This window comes from Alexandromys fortis, unplaced genomic scaffold, assembly GCF_014885135.2.
Source record: "Alexandromys fortis isolate MF-2015 unplaced genomic scaffold, M_Fortis_MF-2015_v1.1 scaffold_223, whole genome shotgun sequence".
NCBI lineage: Eukaryota > Metazoa > Chordata > Mammalia > Rodentia > Cricetidae > Alexandromys > Alexandromys fortis.
This window is the reverse complement of record NW_026068095.1, coordinates 500,488-520,394: the sequence shown is the minus strand read 5'-3', so window position 1 is coordinate 520,394 and position 19,907 is coordinate 500,488. Positions and strand designations below refer to the sequence as shown.

Here is a 19,907-nt window from a genome sequence, read left to right as displayed (position 1 = left end):
TATACATGTGTGCCCTTCTCTTTCTTGCTAACCAAAATGGTTTACTTCCCTTATAGAAAAAAAAGGTGAGTGGATGGATGGCATGGTCTGTGAAGGAATCAGGAGGGACAGTTCGAGGTGACCGAGCAGCGGGTATCCAGTCTCATTCAGGGGAGAAGGCCCTGTATGAGGCTCCTGGGAACTTGGGGGGCCACTTCTAGAAGTGAGCCTGGTCCTGTAGGCTATAGAAACCTTCTTATATCATGTGATCTTCCAATGGCTTCTAGGGTCCTATTTAATAATGTTTTCATTTTTAAAATTTTATTATTAATGTGTGTGTCATGCATATGTGTGGATGTTAGAAGACATCTCTCGGATTCAGTTTTCTTCCGCTGTAGGACCCTGGAATCAAGTCCAGGATGTAGGTTGTGCAGCAAGCACTTTTACCCACTGAACCCTTTAGCCAGCCTAGTTTTTTAAAAGTTGTTTTGAAATTTATTTTATGCATATGGGTGATTGCCTGCCTGTATGTCTGTGCGCCATGTGTGTGCAGTGTCTGTGGGGGCTGGGAGAGGGCGTGAGACCTTCTGGAACTGGCCTTACAGTTGTTAGCCACCATGCCTATCAGGCACCGGAAGTTGAGCCCAGGACCTTTGGAAGAGAAAGCAGCTCCCTCACCGGCTATTATGAGGTTTCGAGACACTAGTGTGGAAGATACGGAAGTATGCAAGATGCCTTCAGTTGTGTTTCTGTCTTCCTGTGTGTGACCTCCAGAAAAGTCCCAGGGCACGTAGACGAGCCACCATCAGTTTGTTCACCCGTGTTTCTTCCAGACTGCTGACCAGGCTCTACCAGACCCTTAAAGGTAGGAACTGATTGCACTTGCCTTTTTATCTGCACTGTGTAGTCTGGAGTCAGCCCTGAGCAGTCAGGAAGGGACGGGGATTCTGATCCATGCGTGGGAGATGGATAGAGCAAAGCGGCGTCAAGGGAGGGGCAAGGCAAGGTCCTGGAGACGTCTCTCATTCTTAGCTTCTAAACACAAGGCTCAGGAGACACTTTTGCTTAAGCGGATGTTGCTAAGAAGCAAACACAGATGGTCGGGTTTAGCCTGCTCCCCAAACCCGCTTAACATCTAACACTGCTCTTCTAGGGATGATGACCCAGCCACTTCTTTCAGCTCCTGGCTGGCCTCTTGTTGAAATTCCTTATCCTGTAGCGCCGAGTAGAGGTCGATACCTTCGGAGACAGAGCGGATGGGATGGTTGGGATACTGAAGGCAGGTGGTCAGAGGTTCCCCTGGGTGGGCTGCACAAGTCAGCTGGGGGAGGAAGCAGCGGTGGTGGCCTATGAGACAGCTGGGGCTGCGCTTGAAGCTCTTCCTGTGCCTGCACTGGAACTCCAGCATCATCCTTGTGTAGGCGTTGAAGGTGGTGACAGCTGACGCCATGCAGCAGGTGAAGGAAACCCAGGCCGTGCTAGGGGCAAACGCAGAAGGGACGGTAAGAGTCGGGCTTTATGGAAAGCAAAGTGCCGTCTGTTCTGCCACAGACTGGGCTCTGTCTGTGTGGTGTCTACCCCCTTGAACCCCTGGACAATCTAGATCCCACAGACTAGACTCTGTCTGTGTGGTGTCTACCCCTGTGAACCCCTGGACAATCTAGATCCCACAGACTGGGCTCTGTCTGTGTGGTGTCTACCCCTGTGAACCTCTGTACAATCTAGATCCCACAGACTGGGCTCTATCTGTGTGGTGTCTACCCCTGTGAACCCCTGTACAATCTAGATCCCACAGACTGGGCTCTGTCTGTGTGGTGTCTACCCCCGTGAGCCCACAGACCTCTAGCTCTCTTCCACGGACAAGATCTGATGCACCCCACCCCTTCTTTCTTCCCTTCATGTACTGTGCCCTGACCCTGGAGCCATCATCTCTCTTCTGCCCAATGCTCTTTGGAACTTAATTGTCCCCAAAGTTGAGCCTTGGGAGAGTTATTCATGAATGACTCCATTTGTTACTACAGACCTGAAGGCGTTGTACTTTGCCCTAGTGGAATTTGATTATTATGAAAACTGTGGTTCTTGGCATGGGGTAGTTTTCAGTGGAAGCTGGGTGGATCTGGGAAAGGAAAAAGCACCCCAGGGAATGACATCAAATACATTCCTAAAGACCCAGGAAGCCAACCCCTAAACAGCCCTGTGCTAGGGTTTATGAGGGTAGAAGGGGCTGCTTGGAGGCCGAAGGCTGGTGAGAGGGATGTCCTGCAGGTTCCTGTTTGTTGCCATGGTCATTCTGGTTGCTCATTAGTCGAGCCCCAAAGTCTTCTGTTTGTGTGTGTGTCTGCGTCTATCTGTGTGTCTGTGTGTGTGTGTCTATCTGTATGTCTTGTCTCTGTGTCTATCTGTGTATATGTGTCTATCTGTGTGTGTCTCTGTGTGTGTCTGTGCCTTCTTGGGTCCACCTTAACTTGCACCTTGTTTGAGGCAGTTACCTCTCTTTTGTTGTTGTTGACTCTGAGGACACAGGCTCACTGGCCAATGAGCTTTTGGGAATTCTGTGTCTCTGCCTCCCATCTTTCCATACTGCTGGATCATAGACACAGGCACTACTGTGTGAGGGTTCTAAGTGGGCCCCAGGAATGTAAACTCAGGTTCTTATGATTATACGGCAGTTACTTTACCCACTGATCCATCTCATCAACCCAGCCTTACCATGTTAATGGCAGGAAGGATTCAAAGTGGGTAAAAAGGGAGGTCTGATTGGTTGGGGAAACCAGCAAAACACAGGGCTGGGGGATGAATTAGAGTCCTGGATGGCAAGCGTGTACTGCAGTGTGAGGAAACTGGTAGGACCGGGTGTGAAAAAGCCCTCCACTATACCTGCATTAGGAAGGAAACCTAAGCCCAGCAAGCATAGTGCGTTTGGGGGCCATTAATGCCTTGCGCACTTATCTGAGACAGTGAATCTGGTTTGTTAGCTTTGCAGTGAGTGGAGAATGTTCCTCCAGGGAGAGAGGAGAAGAATTAAAAACAAAAACAAGTAATGAGAACTTGTGAAGGTGGGGGGGGCTCCAAGGAAAGAATACTTGAGATATAAACAAAGGTAGTGTCCCCCTGAACGTGCCGAAGGTGGTGCGCCTGTAATGCTAGCACTTGAGAAGTAAGAATCAGGAGTTCATGGTCAGCCTTGGCGGGAATTCCAAGCAGAGATAGAGGAGGAAAGAAGGCAGAGTCAGGGAGATGCCATGTAGCTGCTGAAGGAGAAAGACGCCAAAACTTTACCCAGTAAGCCACAGCCTTGTGGCGATACCCAAAATAATAAAAATGGGTTAATTTAAGATGTCAGAGTTCATAAGAAGCCCAAGCTATTGAGGCCAAGCAGTGTTGTAATTAATATAGTTTCTGTGTAATTATTTTGGGTCTGGGCGGCCAGAAAATGAACAAGCAGCCCTTGTCTATACCCAAGGACAATGAAAATGCTTGAGTCCTTAGTTTTTAAGGTTAGGATGCGGAAGCAAGCAGTGGTGACGCCCTTCGTGTGCCCACGTTTTGAGCTGTAGCACTGTCCTCACGGATGTGATGACAGCCAGTGCTGTACAGCGTGGAGCTGACTGGAGATCTGGAGTTAGGAAGTGGTTACTCTTGGGATAAGGAAATATGTAAGGGATGGAAGAGATTTCAACTGAGGACCATCAATAGTAGACCAGGTGGAATGCAATCCTAATTTCATGATTATAATTATTGTCCATTTCTCTCAAACCCTGAATCATAAAATACAGAGCATATAGCAGTTCCTACAATCCATATAAAACCAGCCTTGCCTTCAAGGACTGTATGTAGGCCAAAGAAGCAACTAATTATAGCTGCTGAACAGGGGACCAGGTTGCATCCTCAGAGCAAGTGAGAAGAATGTTGTGTGCACCCTCTGAAGGCAGGGAGGGAGAAGATATCCCCCTGCTTCAGCCCTGCCTTGGGCTGATGGAGGAAGAGGAGGACAAGGGAAGGAAGTACGTCCAGCTGAAGGTGCAAAATCCCGTGCACGGTTGTGGAGTTGGGCTGCGAAAGCTCGGGGGATGAGAGTACTCACTAGAATGCCCAGCCATAATTCCAAGAGTGCGGTCTCCAGTCCTCTGGACCTAAAGTGGCAGTTGCCTGGAAGACTTGTGAATACGTCATGTGGGCCACCATCCCCAGAAGGCCTGTGGAGGGAGAGACAGGTCTTGGAGAAGTCTCTGGGGCATCAATCTGTTGGCATCTGGGTCACTATGCCAGGGCATCCGTGACTCCTTTGCCATCGTATTTCCTGGGAAACTAGTCTAGGGGAGGGGTGTCTCTTTGCATATCTATCTTTACAATGATTACCCCAAACTTTTTTCTGAGAACTGTGGCAAAATCTGAGTCAGTCTGTCATGGTTGTTGTTCATTTTGACTTTTTCCTACCCTTTAGCCTTCACAGTGTGTGTGTGTGTGTGTGTGTGTGTGTGTGTAAGATCTTACTTTAGATGTTGTCCAACAGTGACACCGTGGAAAAGTATATATTCCAGTTGGAAAGCAAACCGAGCCAAAGGCTTTCCATGTTGAGAAAGCTTGTGAATGAAGTCCGAGCATATAAAGATAGTTTTGCAGTGTCTTCTGCTGCTACTTGCTGTGTGTGGTTGTGTGCATGTGTGTGCATGAGTGTGTGCAAGTGTCTGTGCATAAGCACACAGAGGTTGTTGGGTTTCTTCTGTTGCTTTTCATCTTAATTCCCTAGTTCAGGGTTTCTCAGTGTGGTCTTGACTGTTCTGGAACTCTCTCTGTAGACCAGGCTGGCCTTGCACTCACAGAGATCTATCTGCCTCTACTTCCTGAGTACTGGTATTAAAGGTAGTGTGCCACCACCTACCAGCTAGACCGGGTTTCTTACTGATTCTGGAACTCCCTACTTTTTGCCTAGGCTAGCTGGCCAGCAAGCCATAGTGATCCTCCTTTCCATGCCCAGAGCTGGAGTTCCAGGAGGAAGTGATTATGCCTGGCTTTTTATGTGGGTGCTAGAGATTCTGACTCACATCCCCAACCTGAGCAGCAAGAGCCATCTCCCCAGCTCCTACTCCCAACTCCTCTTCTTGGTTTCCCAGTCTCGCCTTCCTCTTATCAAGGAAAAAGACCCAGGCCTTGAAGATGGTACTTCAAAGGGATCCCTGTGAGCCAAGCCGTGGTGACATACACCTCTAGTCCCAGGTCTCGCTTGGAAGCTTGAAGTCAGCCAGCCAGCTATACAGTGAGTCTAACTTAGCCTACAGAGGAAGGCCCTGGGCCCTGCCTCACAGTATAGGCAAAGCAAAACAGCAAAAGATAACATCTCAAGGAGCCCCACGAGGAACCACCCTCTGCTGCTCTGTGGTCACTCACCTGACAGGACCAAGGAGATGGCTGCAAAGGCGTTCAGCTTGAGCCCACAGCCAGGGTTACCGGTGAGCAGCAGATCTGTTAGTAGCAGGAAGAAGCTGATGAATTGAAGTCCGATGTAGGCAATGTGGGCGCCCAGTGATAACCAGAGGACCTCTGCAAAAGGCCAGGAAAAGGGAACCCACCCGGACAGTAGTTAGTAATCACTGTGGACACCAGTGCCTGGCAGAAGTCAGAGGCCCAGAGGGACAGGAGGAGAGAGAGAGGAAGCTGAACTCGGCACCCCGTGGTGTCTAGGTAGAACCTGTGTTACGGGCTGTAAAACTAAGCTTAGCCGCCCAACAGAGGGCTCCATTTCCATAAACCCTGAGCCAATCATCATCCGTGGCTTTCTCCTTAGTTAGGGTTTACGTTTTTATTCTCCCACCTCTCACTTCTCTTTTAGTAAAACCAACTTAGACAAGGTGGCATCTATCAGCGGTTCCACTAGCAGGGTGGTAGGAGCAGGAAGAGTGGTTTTCAAGGCCAGTCTGGCTACCAAAAGACCCTATCTCAAGAAAACAAAACAAAACAAAACAAAAGCCATCCCTCCTCCCACAACAATACAAAAGGGAGGAAAAGGCCATAAACTCTTCAGCTTGTGTCCTGGGTTGGGTGCTGGTGACTTTTTGGAATTTTAGGAGGGATGCCTGTCAGCCTTCGGGGCTCAGAGGTAGAAAAAGGAGGTCGTAGTGCAGTTTCGATCCAGAAAGACCCAGGTCTCCAGTTCCTGAACACGTACTTGCCACGGGCCCCAAGGGGAGGAGGAGGAGAGAGGCCTTCTCCATCAACCACTTCCCTCCAAATCGGAGAGTGGTGTGATATGAGCCTTGCATCGTGGCAAATTCCAGTAGTCCTTTCTCACCTCTCTGGGCTGGTGGTGTGAGTTCAATGAAACGTCGGCACTTCTCCCCTAAAACACACGAAGGCCAGTGTCATAAGGAACACGCAAGGGTCACTGTCATAGGGACTTTCTGGGGCTGTGGGGATAGAGATGTCCCACCCCACTCCCAGCCCTGCGGCGTTTGCTCTGACACAACCCCTTATTCGGCGGTGGTGTCTCGTTTTGAGAACAGGAGAGAATGCACCCATGAATGAGCCATCCAAGATTCCTGGCCTTCACCTCTGCTTGTGAAGATAGTACTTTTCTGAGGCCGTCTTTGTAGGACAGGGTTCCAGTTTCCTGTGTTAATGTTGACAAGTTTTGCAGCTGGATCAGAAATGGCTCAACCCCGTTTGCAGGACGGTGGCTTGGCCAGTGTTAGGTGACACGAGGCTACAGATATGTGTGTCCTCTCATTTTCTCACTCTCTCTTCCTCAACCTCCCCATTTTTATTGCCCTTCCGTGTCTTTTTCCCTTAGTCTACTTTGTAGGAATTTCAGTATCAAGTTGAATATGACCTCAGGTTTTAGAAAATACATTGCCACCATGACTTCTTTTTCCAGGCCCCACTGTTATTAAATGTTCTGAATGGGGAAGAGGAGGAGCTGGAGGCCGGATACAGCTGACTTCCGTGCCACTCTAGCCTAAGGCACACACACTGACTAGTGTGAATTGAACAGTGTTTTCAGTAGGTGACAAGAAACTTGGGGGCATCTGTCTGCAGCTCCTCCAGGGCATCCTTAGAGAACCACGTACTTCAGGACCCCCTAAAATCAATCAATCAATCAATCAATATCTATCTATCTATCTATCTATCTATCTATCTATCTATCTATCTATCTATCTATCCATCCATACATCCATCTGTTTAATCTATCATCTAATCTATCCATCTACCCATCCATCCATCCATCCATCCATCCATCCATCCATCCATCTATCCATCCATCTTTATGTCTGTCTGCCTATCTATCTATCTATCTATCTATCTATCTATCTATCTATCTATCTATCTATCTATCTATCTATCATCTATCTAATCTATCTTCTCTCTCATCCCTAAATATCTATCTACCCATTATCTTCATCCATTAATTCATTTTGAAATTCTGGGACCCCAACACAGGGCTGACACCTGCTAACCACTCAGCCACAACACTACGTCTCCATCCCTTAGCGTTTTGAGATGCTCTCACTAGGTAGTCCAGGATGCTCCCCACCCTCCTGCCTCAGCCTCTGGAGCGTTGGCTCTATAGGAGTATGCCACTAGAGTTTCCCCTTACCTTTTACATCGAAACCCTAATCCCTAGCCCGGAAGAAGAGAGCCCTTAGGGGTGATCTACCCCAGCCCTACCCCAGCCCTTTTCATCTAACAGGAAACTCTCGTCCTATGGAAATGAAGTTATCCGTGCGAGGGTCCAGCTGGGCAGAGCTCGTGTTGCTTCTAGGCAGCGACTGTAGCCCGCTACCATGAAGGTTCTACTAATTCAAACCTGACCCATCCACAAGCTTCGTTAGCCTGGGTCTGCTGAAGCTGGAGGAGCTGAAGAGCTCAGGGACGTTTGACTTTGTTAAGAGCGGCCATGGAGAAGAGATAATTCGAAAGTGGGGCTCGGGCATGAGGCCCAGCAGGGTGGGGAAAAGTGTGGATCTTCCCATGGCTTCTCTGACTCGTCTCAGGCCTAATGGGGTTTCTTTGCCCGCAAAAGATTCCAAAACTCCCTGCCCTCGCCTGGTGTGGATCTCTTATCTGTAATATGAGTACTCAAGAAGCCAAAGCAGGTGGATTGTGGCAAATTCTAGGTCAGCCAGATCTACATAGTTAGTTCTGTGATAGCCTGCGTTATAAAACGAGGCAATAGCTTCAAAAACTTATCTTTTAAAGGCAGATGAGATGCCTCAGCGGGTAAAGGTGCACGCTTGCCACGCTGACTGAGGTTGACCCACAAGCTACACCTCGTCCTCTGACCTCCACATGTGTGTGCATACCCCCATACATACCCATACACGACACAAATAGACATGTAATTGATAAGGCAGATCAAGCCGTGTAGCCGGTGCGAGGGTGTTACCTGGCTCTTCCACGGTTTCCTCACAGGATAGCCACATGCCACTGCGGAAGGTAAGGAAGGAGAACCGGTCATCCCCAGTCTCCCAGGTGTATTGTACCACCTCCTGGGCTGATGTGTTGGCGACGCCCCCATCCAAGGACATCGGCATGTCAAAGCACTTGGCTGCCAGACCTTGCCCGCACAGGGGCTTGGGCACCTTCTGTGTGCCCACAATCCATTCGCTGCTGAGCAGGGATGCTGCGGAGAGGCCGAGTGATAGCATGTTGAGGATGGCAGATATGAAGATCCGCTGGACAGGGGAACCCTTCTGGAGTTCCATCTGCAACACACAAGCAGGGGGCGGGGAGGCAGCTGGAGAGCTTGCTTGCTCTCAGGGCTTCAGCCACTCCTCTTTCCTTTAACACTGATGGCCACAGCTTTCTCCGGGAGCCCCGCGGAAGCTGCTGGGCATCAGTGTGGCCAGGAACCAGCGCTGTAGCGATGGCACTCACTGAGACTAAACCCTGTGTGGCTCTTGCAGAGCAGCAGTAATTTGCATGGGCAGAGTGACAGCTGGACAGACACTGGACAGATTGACAGAAGGATGAAAGTGATACCAGACAGGGGACATTATCACAAGGGATCCTCATGTCAAAGTGACCTGGATGTGAGCAGGGCGGAATTATACTTATCCGCTTTAGAAGGCAGGCGAGCACCAAGCTAGCCTGGCTTCTGCCTGCCAAGCCACATGGCATTCGAGCTTGTGCATCTGGGTGGAAAACCACCTCAGAGCCATAGTTACAGCAGATATCCTCAGGCAGAGGCAGCAAGGGAACACTCCGAGCTAGCCGGCCTCTTTGGGGGGGGGGCACTGTATATAATTATTTGTTCATGTATAAATTAGTGGGTTTTATGGCCATATTTTCAGACATGTTGATCATTGTATTTTGCTCATATTTGCCCCCTCCAGCTCTTCCTTGTCTCCTCATTCTCCCGCTGGTCCCTCCCTCTTCCCTAAACAATCCTATTGTCTCTGTTTTCATGTCATATGCAATATGCATTGTTCAATCTAGCGTCTGTATTTAGGAGAAGCCATGCATTATTTATCCCTCCCCTTTCATCCTCTGACACCCTCCTCTCCCTCCTTTCCTTTGCCCACAGTTTCCCTTCTATATTTATGCCCTGTAGACACACATATATCTATACATATATATTTATATAAATGAGAAGAAACATGTAATATTTGTCTTTCTGAGCCTGCCTCATTTAGCTTACCAAGTTGCTCACCAGTTTCACTTATTTTTTTCCTGCAAATAACATTATAAGTTTATTCTTTATAGCTGAATATAACTCCATGGTGTGTATATATTATCAACTTATACCCCGCTCCCCAGGGGAAGCAGATGGACGTTTGATGCCTTCATGATAAAAGATGGCAGAAGGTGTGTAGCTCGTTTTGAGTGTTTGCTTAGTGTGAGTGAAACCCTGGGTTTGATCTCCAGCACAATAGAAACCCAGTGTGGTGGTGCACACCTGTGGTCCCAGCACTGGAGAGGTGGAGGCAGGAGGATCATCCCCAGCTACTTAGTGACCTTGAAGTCAGCTTGAACTACATCAAATCCTGTCTCAAAAAACAATGACCTGTGTTCACCTTGTCAACCTCATTATGTGATTTGGGTAAATTTTATTACCCAATGTGATTAAATTGTGATTGTAATTGTGATTAAATCCAAATGTGATTTACCTAAATTTTATTTAGGAAAATAATTGTGATGGGTCTTGAGTATCCTGAGGTTCTTTCCTATGTGGGGAGCAGGAAGCAGCTCAGGCTTAGCTTCCAGATGGTTCTTAGAGTAAAGCATCTTGAGCTGATGGGATCTCTTCTAGCAGAATTAATCAGACCTCAATCTGCTTAGCTTAAGAGATGTAAATAACATCACAGGCAAATACATGAACCCAGCAATCTACGTTACCCCAGCTTAGCAGAATCTACATTGAGCAGCTTAAACCATGACCTTCCGTCCTTCGGAATCCAGGGATGAGTGCAGTGCACACCACACACAAGGTGTTATTTGGGGCCATAACAAACATAAGGTGGTCATTATAAAGATATCCAGATTATGAAACGGAAGAATAAATTGCTCCTGGAAACTGTCTGCCAATGTGACTTAAAAGTGTTCAACAAATTAAGTCCATCAGGAAATGCCAGTCTTTGCAATATTCTGTGTGACCTTGACTGAGGACAAATGTGTTAGCAGTCCACGAGTTGCCTTTTCTGGTTTTTTAGCCATTAGTCTTAAAATTAGCAAAGTGGGAGGCATCCCAGTGGCATTTTCACTTGGTTCTGCTTGGGCTTGGTCCCCTACCCCACCGCTCACTGCCACCAGCCCCTCGGCAACCTCCCTTTCATCCTTATTACCCATTCCCTCCTTCCATTTAGATCTTCCCCCCTCCTCATGATCCCCCCTTTTGTCATACATATAAATTAAAAACTATTTTTAAGTTATTTTTGGGTTTGACTCATTTAATTTAAATGTATTTTTTCCATACTTTATCTACTTTCCTTCAAATTTCATAATTTTTCTCATCCATCTATTGGTAGTGATGTAGGTTGGTCCAGTATCTTAGCCCCTGTGAAAACTGGCATCAGAGTGATGTACAGGCATCTCTGTGGTGGGTGTTCTTTCTGATCTGATATCCACTGCTTGCAGGTAAAACATCTTTACTCATTAGTCTATAAAAAGACCAAACTGGCCATCTAGGCAGTTCCAAATCGCCTCCCCATGTTCAGTTTTAATAGTGCTATTCGGCCTTAATGGTTCGTCCACTATCACACCACACCAGAACAGGTTTGGATTTATATTCAGTCCATTTCAAGGTATGTATCTAAGTTCCTCCAGGTTATTCAGACATAAAAAAGGAGTATTAGGGCTTACACACACCTGTGGCCTCAGCCGAGATGACAAGCAAATTATGGACCAGGTGACTTGAACAAAGAATGATCTACATGAACTGACTCAGAGTCTCCTGAAAAAAACGCCCACCACGGAAAGGGGCCTGGCCTCCTCATGTTCTCTTCCTCATCCACTTGCGGCAGACAGGGTCTCATAGAGTTTGTGACCTCCACCTGACCAGAGTTAGATACCTAGAGGTTGACCTTGAACTTGGGTTCCCCCCCCCCCCCCCCCGCCTCCACCTCTCAAGTGCTAGAATTACAGGTGTGGGTCCCACTGTCCAGGGAAGCACTCTGTGGAGCTTCCTCAACCCCAGATACTTAAAGTGGCATCTCATTCCGGAGCCTTTTCCAGAACTCTCGTCCGTCTCGCCACATCTTTGGGTACACGCCTTACTCAAATCGGAAGAACACAGCTCATCTTACAAGTTTCCTCAAAGCGAGGCTAGACTGAGTGGCGCAGCCTGAGGGAAGCTCTGCCTTCACTATGCTCACACACGCCTTCCCAAGGTGACTCTACTTTCTAGACAAGAGATGGAATAGAAGCGCCATAGGTGCCACCATGGCAGCCATGCTCACATCGATGTACATTAACAGAAAAGCACGGCGTTCGTGTATGCTAACAAGGACAGCCAGTTGATAGATCTAGATAAGACCCAGGTGCCAATGCTTCTCCTGTGAAGTAAAAGGGGGAGGCTGGTTACCTTGGTCATGGTCAGCGTCCTGTAGCCCGTCTGGAAGGATGGAAAGATGTCATCTGTACTAGTCTCTTTGGCGTAATGTAGCAAAAGTAAAAGTCGGGTTCCCTCCCTCCTCCCTTGCCTTTCCACCGCTCTCCTCCTAGCTCAGACTTTGTGCTGTGCCTCTTGATTAAATGCTGTTATGCAATGGACATGGGCATTTAATAACCGACAGTGCAACCCCAGCCCAGCTGTTCTTGGAGATTATGCCAGAGAACTTGGCCAGTCGGGGACCTGAAATTTAGCACAGAGCAGCACGGACCCGCATTTGCAGAGGGGACTTTCTGTAAAAAGTAAAGGGTGGTTTACATCTCCTCTACCCGTTGTTCACTAGGTAAGTGGGGTGAGTGGATGGGGCTTGATTTTGCAGCAATGCACAGAATATCTAGATCCGCTGTCATTGTTTCCCAGCCTTCCCTAGGGAGCAGCTTTGGGTTGTTCTCTGTGTGGTTTCCACTTCTAGGCAGTTCACAAACTGTTGCTTCTCTCTATGTGGGATGCTGAGCGTGCTGGTGGAGATGAGGATGGGACAGGACTGGAATGGATATCCAGGGTCAGCCATGTAATGGCTGTATAATGGCCACCATCTTCCCCAACTCTCAAGCAAGTAAACATCTTATTTTCCACAGAACAAATTTCAATGATGATGATGATGATGATGAAGCCAACCAACTCTTAGGGAGTGGATGGCTATCCTCTTGGCAGCCACTAGAGGCATAAGGCATTCTTTCTGTCCCGAGTTTACAGATTGCTATTATGCAGCAACTACTCTCTTCTTTCTACCCAGCACGCCCTCAGTTTCTTTCTTTCTCTTTCTTTCTTTTTCCGAGACAGGGTTTCTCTGTGTAGTCCTGGCTGTCCTGAAACTTAAACCAGGCTGGCCTCGAACTCAAAGATCTGCCTGACTCTGCCTCCAAATGCTAAGATTAAAGGCATGCACCACCACTGCCCCTTTCAATTGGAGTGTAAAAAGTCAATTGTTCTTTAAAAGTGGCTTTCTTTTTGTCCTTGTCCCGTCATGCCTCTCTTGCAGCCTTTTCCTTTTTCCTTTTCTTTTTTTAACTTTTGTGTGTGTGTGTGTGTGTGTGTGTGTGTGTGTGTGTGTGTGTATGTGTGTAGCAGGGGCATGGTGCATGTATGGAAGACAACTCTGGGAGGACTTGGTTCTCTTTTTCTATCCTGTGGGTTCCAGGAATCACACTCAGGTTGTCAGGCTTGGAGGCAAGCCTGTCTACCAGCTGAGCCATCTTGCAGGCCCCTGAATATGTTTCATGTACCACCCTGTCAACCCTTTCTTCATTGTGACCCAACCCACTGGGCCTTGGGAGAAAGGCACATTGTGGTCCCATGCTGCTGTGGGATAGGCTGGTTTCCTGACTGCATGGCTACCTCATGCCGCTGGGTGGCGCTATACTCTCATGTTTTCATTTCTGCCCTTTCCTTCCCTACAAGTCAGCAAACGGTGGGTGGAGGTGGCTACTTCTCTCTGTAAAACTGCTCTCTTTCCTTCCTCTGGCTTTCACCCCAAATATGAATCTCTAGACTGCCATGTGTCAGCCTTATGGAATTCAGGACTTAGAATGAACTTTGGGGTGTCCAGCCACTCCCGAGAGGACCTTTTAATAGGAGTATTTCCTATAGTACATTCTTTGGTGGCCAGTTCCAATTCTCAGTGACTCAACAGATCCTCAAATGCCTCCCATGGGAAACACGACATCGCAGTATCAGAAAATACACTTAGCCAACATTTCCGGATGAGTTTTGTGCACATTTTTCTCTCCTTAATTGTACCCTCATTCTCTCTCCACCCTAGAACAGTGACCAATTCTTTTCCCTTTGCCACGCGTCCACCCTTCAAATGCTTGGAGACGCGTCTCATATCCCGCCTTGAGTCACTGCTTGGCACAGCACCGTGTCTTTGGTTTTTATTACTCTGCCCATAAACCGCACCCCCGAAGCCTTAATAGCCCGAAGTTTGCCTCCTTCAGGGAAAAGGGGATGGGAGTGGCGGGCGAGGAGGCCCAGAGGTGGGTCAATGCAGCTCCATCTCCCGGGCCCCTCGCTTGTTTGAGCTGCTTCCAAGAGCTGAACTTACAGTTTTGTATTATTTTCCTTCAAGGTTTCCAAAAGCCTAGTGTAGCTAGCAGCTACACACAGCAGCTCTGAGCCCCCCATTCCTAGGCTGTGCATTTTATGTGGGTGCCTGGCTGGTTGCTGGCTGGATGTGAACAGTCTTAGCTCCCCCCGCCCCCCGAGAACCTTGGGCCCCAATGTCCAATTTCCTTTTCTTGACAAAAACACAGGTTTCTCTGTCTTGCCACAAAAGGTCAGAACCCAGCATGCCATTAACTTCCTTTCATTGGAATTCACTCTTGCTGTTTCCCGCCCCTTTCTTTTCCTTTCTTAGAACACAAGAGGTAATTGCTGGTCAGAGGAACTAAGATAATTAGGCTCAACTCAAAAGCTCAAAACTCAGTATAGAGACGGACATCCCGCATCTCGACACAGTATTTAAACTTGGTGTGTGGGACTGTTGATGATTCTAGGGTGACTTCCGGGGGGCTGTGTATGCACCGCACCATTTATGACATCACAATGCCAAGGCCCAGGACTGACCTCCTTTTGCTAAGGTCCTCAGTCACACTTCGCCGGAACATATGACGATGTTTTTACAAGGTATACATAAAGAGAAATGATAGTCTTGGGACACACATCCTTCGTAGGCAGGCATTCAGTTTATTGCCTTGCTAGGACGCTGTCGAGGCGAGGTGATTAAGAAGGCTGGGCAAGAGCAGGTGTGTTTGCCTCTCACTGGAGCCTGGGGCTAAGGGATCCAGTATTTTTGTCCCCCCCTGCCATCCATCTAGACATCTTGTTTGCCCTGGCTGGCGAGAGTTTCTCTGTCCTCCCAAGGGCCAGAATTCTTGACCCGTGACCCCATTAAGTAACTCCTTCTGTTACTCCAAAAAAAAAACAAAAGGCCGAAGTGGAGTTTAAGTGCTTTGGCTGCCCCTGCCCCTGGTTGATGCGCGGACAGCTGTTTTCTGTGCCTCCACCTCCTGACAGGTGCACCTCCCCTGAACGAGCTCATCGCCTTCCGTGTAACCCATCACGTGCCTTGTATTGGCTCCACTCGCTCTATTCTGAGGCAATGTATGGAGTGTAATTGGCCATGTTTTATGCATTGCCGACTCCAGCACGGTCTTCACATCCATGAACAAGTTTCGTAAGGCTAACGAGGCCTATGACCACCGTTGGGAAACCAGTGGGGCCAAGACGTGAGCACAGACATATCCAAAGAGCGTCAAGCAACCCACACTCTTCCCAGTTCATGTACAAAAGCAACGGGGAACCTCAGAAAGACCCCTGAGGGCCAGGGGCCATAGCAGAGGCCTTCTACACAGACGGTTTCTGTCGGTACTTTTCCTCTCACCTGTGGGAACATTGCTGCTTTTCCATGAGCAAAGGCTCCGAAAATAGCAATGATCTCATTACCACTATTATCTTTACTCTGACCAAAAGACAAACATCACTCAAAACAGTGACAGGTCGGAAATGTTCTGTCCCTTTCAAGAGGGCTGAAACCCTGCAGATTGGGGTCATTTTGATGTGGCCCGAGCCTTCTGAGCTTGAATTCTATACTGGGGGACACTGAATTTCATTGATGAAACCAGAGGACATTATGACCTTACAGATGCTTGCTTGTGCTGTGTTCAACTCCGCACCTCCCATTCTCAACCGTACCCAGCTTGTAAGGGCCCCCACATAACCCCAAATGCTCCTAAGGTGGGCCACGAATACTGGGAACACTCTAATTTAGAGTTCAATGGGAAGGGCCAAAGGAAAAGGCTTCCTCGAGCCTTTCCCTTTCCGCTTTGCCATGGAATTGTTTGAGGGCTTTTGCTATAGCAGTCATTTCCAGGAGAGGAAGCCCCAGCCTTTCTTCCATGCCCCAAGCCGCTGGCGTGAATCAGAGCGGCAGCCACATCTGCATTTCCTGTGGAGCAATCGCTCACGCGCGCGAGTGGCTGCTTAGACCGGGCTGGCCCGGCTTGCTAGGAAACGGTAGGACCCAATGAGGAAGTGGGGTGCCCAGAATGCTGCTGTCCATAGACCGTGCAGGGTCACCCCTTTCCACCTAAGCGTGTGCCCCCCTCGCCTAATGGTTTCCTTCCCTCTCTCCTGTCACCGCTACCCTCTGCCTCAGTGCCTGAGCCTGATGAGATTCCCACCAAGCTTTCCCTGCCAACACCCCCCCCCCGGCCCCCCCGCAATGAGTAACCCTGGCGGCGTTTACTACAGCGCCCCAGTTGCCTAGCAGCGGGCGTGGTTGCCACGGTGACGCACCAGAAGCCTGTTTTGAATTGTTTGGTGAGGCCCCGCCCTTGCGCTGCGGGCGTTTGGGATTTCCAGGACGGGTGTGGCAGGGAACCACGAGGTTTCTTCCTCTTTCTCTTCCTTGGGTGGGTCCTGCGTCCCGTTGGCCTCCCGTGCTACAGGCGAGGACCGGCCCAGGGAAGGGACTGGATCCTGGGATAAATTCTTCAGACCCTGTATGACCTGGCGTGAGGATCTACCTGGCTGCTGTCAAACCCAAAGTCAAGCATTTCCCTGTCCCCCAAAGATGCAGGTCCCTGATCCCTTTCTGATGAAGGGGCAAGGTAGGCCTGACTGCCTCGTTTTGTAGATGCGAGAGGTGATGCTGGGGCCATGAAGCCCTCAGCACATCTGAGGTCTAGCGGTTACCTACCTGCTTCCCCAAGGGGCGACAGGGGAGGTGGGGAGTCCTCTATAGCTTTGCTCTGAAGATCTAAAGAGGTAGAAGGAAAGCAGAATCTAAGGAAAACCATCCGAGCTCCCAAGCTAGGGGCTAGCTGCTTCACTAATTGCCCTATTCACTCCACCGGATTCAGGGGCGGTGTCTCCATTGTATAAGTGAGGGCTGGAATTCAGTTTTTGACTTGCACCAGATCTCACATGTAGACATGGTGGGGTGGGTATTTAAACCTGCAAACCCTAGAAAGTTGACTCCTTTCAGACTAAAGTCCCACCAGCAAAGGGCAGGCACCTTTAACAAAGGCACGGCTTGCTGGTCACACCGGGAACTGCCTTCAGAATGAGGCAAGGGTTCAAGTGTTCTATGTTTAATTCTTAGCTCCATGTTAGCAAACAGATTCCCCAGTAACCTTGCTGTTCCCCTTCTGGAGAACCAATGAGAAGAGATAAAATTGCAGGCTCTGAATTTTGCTACCATGTTTAGCTCATATCTGTCTGCAAGGGCTTTCCAGTTGATGGTGGGCTCCTTGGCTACTTCTGACCTGGGGTAGCTGCCCCAACCTACACTGCTGACTTGAGAGCTTAGAGCTCTGCCCCTCAGTCTCGCCAATGCCTTCCTTAGGTTATCTTGGCTTTCTCAACACACTTGTCCAGTAACCCTACATTGCCCTCCCATCCCACCAAGCTCAGGTGTATATCACTGCCACTAAAGATGGGGGCTCAAGCCAGGTGGTTGTGGCACATGCCTTTAATCCTAGCACTTGGGAGGCAGAGGCAGGCGAATCTCTGCAAGTTCGAGGCCAGCCTGGTCTACAAGAGCTAGTTTCAGGACAGGCTCCAAAGCTACAGAGAAACTCTGCCTCAAAAAAAAAAAAAAAAAAAAAAAAAAAAAAAAAAAAAAAGGAAATGAAAGAAAGAAAAAAAAGAAAGAATGATGGGGCTCAAACAGTGAAGTAAGTAAAATTAATTGATCAGTATTCACACAATTTCCAAAAGCTGTGTACCTACCTCCTGGGTGAGACAAACATTTTGAGTCAGCGGGGAGGGACTGCTCATTCACTGTGGTTTTTCAGAAACAGAGGTGTTTCAGTGTCTCCTCTGATGGTTCTTCCTCAGCTGTGTGGCTCGGGTGTTAAGGGAGAGGACTCACCAGGTCCCCTCTTGCCAGCAGAGGGGTAAGGTGGTCTGCGGTGAGTTGGGAGAGGATGAATGGCTCTCAGGCAGGACACCGGGTGGTGGGTGCTGGTGGGCTATAATGACATTGCTCTGTGATGTCACAGTGGCAGGCAGGGTTCTCTCCCCCTGATGCCCCACCCATCTCTCTCCCAATATCAGAAAGACCAGGTTGGGAGAAGGGGCACACTGGGAACCCCTCAAAACCCAGATGCCTCCTGACGTCTCTCAGTCAGTGCTTATGGTACATAAAAAAGAACTGGGAAGTTCATTCAAACACAACTCGGAAGGTTAGGGACGGCTGGCACGTGGTGCCAACCAGACTACACTGCTGTTAAAGAGATTTACAGTTGTGAGCCATGTCTTAAAATGTTCTAACACCTCTGTTCAAAGCAATGAAATGAATGCACGCAGCCATACCGCAATGAACTCTCAGCTTGTGCTGGGGAAAGCAGACTGAACCCTTGAAACTTCACCCCCCCCCCCAAGCAAGTTGGGTCTAGTGGAAGAACACACTGTTCCCATCTTAAAACTTCAATGCATTAAAATGAAGTATAATGACGCAGTTGGACCATCTCCCCATCTTCCCTTTCTTTTCCTCCTCCCCTTCCTTCCCTTCACCTTCTCTCACCTCCCCTTCCCTTCTCCCTTCCCTGCCCCCATTCCCTCTCTCCCTTGTTTTCCAATAGTGTCTCCCTATGTAGCCCAGGCGGCCCTCACTTGTTCCCTTGCCTCAGCCCACTAAGTGCTGGGATTATAGATGGGCTCAGCACCAGGAGCTTCTTCACACAACAGCTTGGACTGTTTGCTTTAGGTGGCTTGTTCCGTTTCTCCCACAATACTCTAAGCTGTTGAAGGATAAACCTGTTTTGCTTCTATGATGTCTACTGTGGTGCCAACCGGAGAAGGGTTGCTCAACACATCCTATCCTAGTGAGTTACCTAAAGCATCCAGGCAAGTAAGAGAGAGCGTCAAGTCAGTACAGACAGAAGAGCCTGCCTTGTTCTGAGTGTGTTTTAATCACCGAGACAGGGTCTCACTGTTGTAACCCTGGCTTGACCTGGAGGTCACTGTGAAGAGCAGGGTGGTCTCGAACTCACAATGACCTTAACCTTAACCTTCTGGGGGCTGGGTTTAAAAGTGTAAGCCACCATACCTGGCTCCAGGATCATTTTTAAAAGCCAGGACAAGGCTAGGGGTGTGGCTCATCCATAGAGGACTCATCCAGGGTGCATAAGGCCTTGGGTCAATCCCCAGTACAGTGAACAAGCGAGCAGCAAACAGAAAAGAATTGAAACAAAACAGCTACAGCAACAAAAAAAGGAAAGAATTTTTTCTTTCTCTTTATATTTTTATTTTATACTTATTTATACAAAACTAGCTTCTTTTTTTGAGACAGAGTCTCACTATGCAGCCAAGGCTAGCTTGGAACTCACCGTGAAGCCAAGGCTGGACTTGAACTGGCAGTGCTCTTTCTGCCTCAGGCTCCAGGGCTGGGATTACAGACCTGCATCACCGCGCCCTGCTCCAAGAAGATCTTCTTGACAGGCCCTATTGGAATAAACTGGATGCTAGTGTGCATCCCTAATTCCATACTCAAGTAGCGCAGGCAGGATTGTGGCATGTTCAAGGTCAGCCTGGCCTGCTTGACAAGTTCCAGACTTGCCAAGATTGCATAGTAAAACCCTGTCTGAGAAACAAAAATAACAAAAAACAATCAACCAACCAGATAAATGAACAGCAATGCAACCATACTAAGTAAATTTAAAAATTGATAAACAACAATGATATAGTGGGGCACTCTGGAGGCGGAGGCAGGGGGATCGCTGTGAGTTGGAGCCAGTGTGGTCTATAGGTCTACGTGCTGAGCTAGATAGCAGTTCTCTGCTGTCAGGGAGGCAAAATTCAAAAGCTTGGCCAGGATCTC

General features: G+C 48.7%; 1 protein-coding gene across 2 annotated transcripts; it reads right to left on the bottom strand.

The window, feature by feature from the left end:
- Positions 1 to 1,049: 1,049 nt before the first annotated feature.
- Gsg1 (germ cell associated 1) lies at positions 1,050 to 17,863 on the bottom strand. 2 transcript variants are annotated; one of them, XM_050123249.1, is made up of 6 exons: positions 17,816 to 17,863; positions 8,360 to 8,678; positions 6,146 to 6,316; positions 5,368 to 5,520; positions 4,064 to 4,175; positions 1,050 to 1,457 (listed from the first exon to the last, which is right to left on the bottom strand). In XM_050123249.1, exons 1-6 carry the CDS (start codon positions 17,861 to 17,863, stop codon positions 1,115 to 1,117), a joined length of 1,146 nt encoding a protein of 381 aa, XP_049979206.1. In that variant the 3' UTR covers positions 1,050 to 1,114. The 2 variants fall into 2 exon arrangements, with proteins under 2 accessions (XP_049979206.1, XP_049979207.1); XM_050123250.1 differs by having other exon boundaries at positions 6,269 to 6,316.
- Between the last annotated feature and the right edge of the window lie 2,044 nt (positions 17,864 to 19,907).